This window comes from Mus caroli, chromosome 10, assembly GCF_900094665.2.
Source record: "Mus caroli chromosome 10, CAROLI_EIJ_v1.1, whole genome shotgun sequence".
NCBI lineage: Eukaryota > Metazoa > Chordata > Mammalia > Rodentia > Muridae > Mus > Mus caroli.
In genome coordinates this window covers 55,601,369-55,608,069 of record NC_034579.1, presented here as the reverse complement: position 1 = coordinate 55,608,069, position 6,701 = coordinate 55,601,369, and the positions used below count along the sequence as shown (strand labels likewise).

The 6,701-nt window shown below is 42.6% G+C and overlaps 1 protein-coding gene across 2 annotated transcripts in view; it reads left to right on the top strand.

The window, feature by feature from the left end:
* Positions 1–6,701, top strand: part of Sgpl1 (sphingosine-1-phosphate lyase 1) — a 52,502-nt gene that overhangs the window by 29,807 nt on the left and 15,994 nt on the right. For both annotated transcript variants that reach the window (XM_021174071.1, XM_021174072.2), the window contains exons 4-5: positions 1,728–1,795; positions 5,312–5,459. In XM_021174071.1, the coding sequence (XP_021029730.1) occupies positions 1,728–1,795; positions 5,312–5,459 (216 nt within the window). The remainder of the gene's footprint in view (positions 1–1,727; positions 1,796–5,311; positions 5,460–6,701) is intronic.

Here is a 6,701-nt window from a genome sequence, read left to right as displayed (position 1 = left end):
ACTCAGAAATCCGCCTGCCTCTGCCTCCCGAGTGCTGGGATTAAAGGCGTGCGCCACCACGCCCGGCTACGACAGCTCTTAATAAAGAAAAACATTAGTTGGGGCTGGCTTACAGTTTCAGAGGTTTAGTCTATTATTGCCGTGACAGGAAGCATGGCAGCGTACAGGCAGACATTGTGCTGGAGAAGAAGCTGAGAGTTATATATCTTGATTCACAGGTAGCAGGAAGGAGACTTTGCCATGCTGGGCATAGCTTAAGCATAAGAGACTTACCTCAAAGCCCAGCCCCTCAGTGAAATACTTGCTCCAACAAGGCCACGCCTCTTAATAATGCCATTTTCTGTGGGCCAAGCATTCAAACACATGAGTCTGTGGGTCCATTCCTATTCAAATCACTACAGCAGGTCTTAAAGTGTTGATAGGACTCAGTAGTAGTAGAAGGCCAGTACTACCTAAGCAAGCACAGTAAAGCAAGGATGCAGGTAGGCCTTGATGAGTACCAGCTGAGGGAGTAGACATACCTGTGTGGCACCACACTAGGAGTTGTCCTACCAGATCCCTTAGGAATGCAGCAAAGGTTCTTACTGAGTTCATGCTTCAGAGAAAAGTTGGTCTAGGGTCTCCTAGGCTGATAGACCTGGATGATAAAGCAATCTCTACAGTGCATTTGAGGCAGTGTAGAGTTGCAAGAGTCCTGGAATACTCTCTCACTGCTATGAACTGTGCCTTGAACAAGTTTTAATTCTCCAATCCTTGGTTGCCTTTCATGCCTGCCATAGATACCCTGTAAAGCCTTTTAGCCTCGCCTTAAAATGCTGCTGCTGGGGTCAGTAGAGGTGTATGGAGTAGTAATTACTGTAGTTGACAGGATCAGAATTCTTTGTCCTTTGTAACTGCCTGAAAGTGGACTCTGATGTCCATGATTTCCAGACTCCTTTTAGGTCTAGAAAATGTTGTCTGGGTCAGTGTTGTTTTACAGACACATGTTTTGGGGATAGAAAGACATTTGGACATTTGGAAACCTTGGGAAGGTCAAGAACTGGAATATATGTGTCATTTGACTGGCAGTTTTGCTTCTGGGAATTCATTCCATGGATATACTTTTATAGTGTGTATTAAAACATTATTTTTAGCATGGTTTAACAGCAAAAATTAAGATGAACCTATGTGTCCTGCAGTGGGGAGAGGGTTAAGTAGATTATGAAACTTTTATTAAATGGAATGCACATATGTACATGCACACTGCCATATACGTGAACACAGGCACACATCTACTCTTACCTTATATACACAGACAGGAATGAATGAGGAAATAGTAATCTTTAATGTTAGTGAATGGAAAAACAAGGTCTAGTACAGTACTAGGCTATACTACCTCTTCAGTAAAAGCGAGAAATAAATGAGAGTTTATTTTTGTTGTTACTGATAAATACATCAAGCTGGAAAAACTTATGTTAAAAAAAAAAAACTTATGGAAGGGCAGGATGAGATCTGGGAGGAAGGAAATGAGGGAGAAGAAACATTACCGTGTGTGTCTACTTACTGAAAAGTTGGGCCACATAAATATATTACTCAAAAATTTAAAGGTTTTTATAAAAAAATTGAAAGAAACTCTCCCTCTGGAGGAAGTAAAGTTGTAAGAGACAGCTGAATGGTTGCTGTCTGTTAACTGGTAAGTTATATCCATGGAGTTTCATGTGACTAATACAACTATTTGTTTCTTGTAGGTTTATGGTCTCGGTTTAAAAAAAAATTATTTAAGCTTATCAGGAAGATGCCATTTATTGGACGTAAGGTAGGAGTAATCTGTCTCCCTGTTTGCTGTGTATATATATCTTTCCTAATTGTTGCTAGATCAATATTCTCAAGGGAGGGCTGGAGAGATGGCTCAGTGGTTAAGAGCACCGACTGCTCTTCCAAAGGTTCTGAATTCAAGTCCCAGCAACTACATGGTTGCTCACAACCATCTGTAATGAGATCTGATGCCCTCTTCTGGTGCATCTGAAGACAGCTACAGTGTACTTAGATATAATAATAAATACATCTTTTAAAAAAAATATATATATATATATTCTCAAGGGAGAGGAATGATTCTTGTTTGCCAAACTTGGGTATTTGGCAGTGTTTGGAAACTGGTTAGGTTGTGACAACTCTGAAAGCAGGCTCCTGGAGTCTATGGGCAGAGTCTGGACTGCTGTAAAACACTTCTGGTGCATAGTATGGATTGCCCTACAGTAGATACGGCTTAAAGGGTTGGAAAGGCTAAGGCTTAGTTAGCACTTTCTCCAACATATTTGGCCAAAGGAGAGGTGAGAAATCTGCTAAGGAATAACTTGGAATTAGAAAATCCAACTGAAGTCTTACTGTGCTTCAGCCAAAATATGGCTGAACTGAATTTAGATACCCATCTGGGGATTAAATCATGGGTTGGCAGACTTTCTGTAAAGAGCCAAATAGGAAACATTTTTGTCTACTCTGGGTCCATGGAAGAGGAGTATAGGTAAGGAGGGAAACTCTATTCACAAAAGCAGGCAGGCTTCTGGGAATAGTTTCCTGATTGCTAGGTTGGAAACTTAGAGATAACGGCTGTTTTCTTGCTCTTTGCTCCTCTTTACAGCAGAGTTGCTCTCTTCACTGTGTCCTCTTTGCTATCGTACTGGGATAAGATATTTCTCCTCAGGGCTGGGTTCTTTATCAAGGGGGAGATAAGCAGGCTGGGCTCCTTGCTAGGCATAAGAAAGGCCTATAGAATCCTGAGTGTCTTCAAAGCCACAGTGCCCTGCTCTGACCTGTCTCTCACCTTCTCTCTGGCTTTTACCAGCTTTACTTACTTTGAGGGTTTCCTATACTTTTGAGTTCTCTGGAATAAGGGGTGGTGGGTAGGGACTTGAAGGTGGAGTATGAATGGGGAGGGGAGGGAGGAAGACTACTGAAAACACTAGGCTGTGCCACAAAGGAGGGCAGACGCTCCCTTACTATTCCCTGGGATTTTAATATCTCCACCTTTCTCCTTTAGTTTTAAGATTTGCTTTGATTGATTGGTTGGTTAATTTTTTGCAGGGAATCAAATCAGGTACTTCTCTACCACTGAGCCCCATTCCCAAAGCAAGGTTTCTTCTTTGTTGGTGGTAGTGGTGGTAATGGTGGTACTGGGGATGGAATCTGGGACCTACCAAAGCTAGGCAGGCACTTGACTGCTAGCGGCTGTAAAATGTTCCTTTTGTTGAGGTTTGGTGGTGATGGTGGTAGTGGCATTGATGTCATGGTGGTGGCAGTGGCGGTGGCAGTGGTGATGGCAGTGGTGGTGATAACCATCAAACATGGAACCTCAGATGCGCTAGGCAGGCACTCCACTGCTGAGCTGCATTCCCAGCCCCTTCAAAGTTTTAAGACAAATAAATGCTAGGATTCCAGAACCCATTCTTAAATTTTTGAAATTGTGGAGTTGAAGATGCTTAGAGGCCATGTGATCCAATCAAACCTTTATTTTTCAGAAGCAGATTCTGAGGCTTTGACACAGGAAGTTCCTGTGTGCATGCACATGTGCGTTTGTGCCTTGCTATTTACTCAACACTATCACTGAGCACTTTCTCAATCTTAGTTCTTTTTACTGTTTTGTTAGGGATACAGTGTTGAACAGCACCAAGTCCTTTCTCTTATAGAACTTGCGTTTTAGTAGAAAAGACAGAAAGCAAACAAACATTCAACATTTGCATTTTGAAATAAATGTAAATGGAGGCAAGAACTGGGAGTGGGAAGTACTATTACCCTGCTATGAATTATAATATACTTCCTAGTGGAATTTTTTTGTGTCTTTTTTTTTTTCCTTCTTAAAACAGCATTATCTACGCATGAGCACTTGTCTTTCATAGTTTGTTCCTGTTGCGTGACACTGTGCATGTAGCATGATCTATCTATGACTTTAAAAATGCCTCTGTGTCTATAGCATGCCTCAACATTGTCCAGTACTGTGGACGTTGCTACCTATGTACAGTGCTGACATGCTTTAAAGGAGTCAGTTTCTCGGGGCTGCACTGAGAGCTACATACAAGAAGAATCTCTTGTATTCTGATTATTCCATGGCCAGGATGGTGGGTGTGAGATCTTGGGCTTTACTGACTATACTGTCTAAGCCACAGCACTGTAACATATAGCCTTCTCTCTACACTTGTCACCCAAGAGTCTCAGAAGTGTAGCAGCTTCTACCATTTTGTGTCCACAATTTACTCTGTTGTTTCTCTCCTAAGCACCATTAGTAGACTTTTCTGTCTTGCTAAAAATAAGCTTTGTGAGATGAGGGCCTTTTTTCAAAAAAATAAAACAAAAACAAAAAACAAACCAAAACTCTGTACCACAGGGCTTTTTCTTTTGTTTGGTTTGGTTTTTTTGTTTCTTAATGGCTGTATTCCTAGCCTGTAATAGTGGTTGCTGAGCAAATGACTAAGTAAATGAATAAAAGAAATGGCTCAGAAAGTGTAGCTATGAGGATGGAAAAGAATCATAGTTGAGCTAGGCATGGTAGTGCATGCCTTTAATCCCAGCACTTGAGAGGCAGAGACAGGTGGATTTCTGAGTTCGAGGCCAGCCTGGTCTATACAGTGAGTTCCAGGACAGCCAGGGCTACACAGAGAAACCCTGTCTCAGAAAAAAGCGGGGGCTGAGGCGGGGGGAAGGATCATAGTTGATAAATTACATGGCAGAAAAGACCATAGTTTCTCCTAGCATTTGTGGGTCAGATGGGTCAGGCTACCCATAGCCCCTTAAGGAGATGCAGCATAGTCATCCCGGCAGTTCTGAAGCCTGAATGGGTACCCTGGGAACTCGGTGGGCCTCCATACTTGTGGTTCTTTTAAAATACCTGTTGAAGTTACTCATCAATTGTGCAACAGCCAGGCTCCCCTTTTTCTGTAGGTTGGCCTGTTTCTTAACTGTCTTTATCAATCACACTATTGCTGTTGCCAACACAGCAACAAGGACCTAATGTTATACTCAGGCTATTTGACTTCCAGTTCAAATCAAGGGCAACACAGTGCTGGCGACATCAGCACAGCCCAGAAAAGGGGAAATTTAATGCATCTTTGACTTTAAGAAGGAAATCTGGCACACGCTGCCTGGCTAAACAGATAAAATGTTCATTTCCTTTTTTTTTTTTTTTTCCTTTTTTTCTTTTTAAGACAAACCCTTCTAACTTAGTAGTACGTATTTGTGCCTGGTGTTGAGCCATTGACTCGGTCTCAGAGATGGCCTTTCTACTTTTGTATTTCACTCTTGTACCTTCTAGTTAACTTTTTTTTTTCCTTTATCCTTGGAGATCGAACAACAGGTGAGCAAAGCCAAGAAGGATCTTGTCAAGAACATGCCATTCCTAAAGGTGGACAAGGATTATGTGAAAACTCTGCCTGCTCAGGGTATGGGCACAGCTGAGGTTCTGGAGAGACTCAAGGAGTACAGCTCCATGGGTAAGCATTGGTCCAGGGGTGCTGCCTCCATGCTTACTGGCTAATGTTGGCATTGGTCAAGATCACTTGGCACTCACTACATGTACAGGAGGATCCATTCTCTACTTCAGAGGCCAAATTTCATATTGTAGATGAGCTACAGACTTATGTCAAAATTATAATATCTGTTTCAAGTCATAGAAGGCAGTTAAAGCATTGATTGTAACTCCACCATTCAGAGATGAGCACAGAGCTGGGAGTAACAGTGCTTGCCTGTAATCCCAGTACTGGGAGCCTGGGATAAGAGGATTACTGCAAACCCAAGGACAACCCTAGGTCATGTAGTATCAGGCCATCTGGGGCTTATGTAGATGCTGTTTCAAAAAACAAGCAGGGGCTGGTGAGATGGCTCAGTGGGTAAGAGCACCCGACTGTTCTTCCGAAGGTCCGGAGTTCAAATCCCAGCAACCACATGGTGGCTCACAACCATCCGTAACGAGATCTGGCTCCCTCTTCTGGAGTGTCTAAAGACAGCTACAGTGTACTTACATATAATAAATAAATAAATCTTTAAAAAAAAAAAAAAACAAGCAAAATTAAAAAAAAAAATCAAAGAAGATGGACGCGGGGTGATAGGGGTCAGTAGACAGGGCCTGGAGAGATGGCTTATTAACATTTAAGTATACTGGCTGTTCTTCCAGAGGCCTGAGATTCAGTTCCCAGCACCCATCTGGTGGCTTACAACCATCTGTAATTCTAGTTCTGGGGTTCCAGTTCCCTCTTCTGATCTCCCTGACATGGGGCGTGTACATGTGTGCATAGGCATACATGCAGGCTATCATCCTTCCTTCCTACTTTTTTTTTTTTTTATTAATGTCATAACCCATGCTGTATTCTTTGGAATAGTCAAAAGAGCAGAATATGAAACCATGTACCTGTCTGTCATTAACCATGGTCACCACAGGCCTAAGACGCCCAGCCATGTCCTATGAGAAGAGACTGAAAGTCAGACTGGACCCACACGTGGCTGTGGGAAGGAGAGCTTTGCCTGTGCGTTTGCTGTCCATCCTTCTGGTCTCTTGAGAACTGGAGAACTCTGCTTTGGAGAGCAGGTGGTTCTGTGTACTTTTCACTTAGTGTGTTTCGGCGACACCCCTGTCACAGACCACTTTTTTTTTTTTTTTTTTTTTTTGAGACAGGGTTTCTCTGTATAGCCCTGGCTGTCCTGGAACTCACTTTGTAGACCAGGCTGGCCTTGAACTC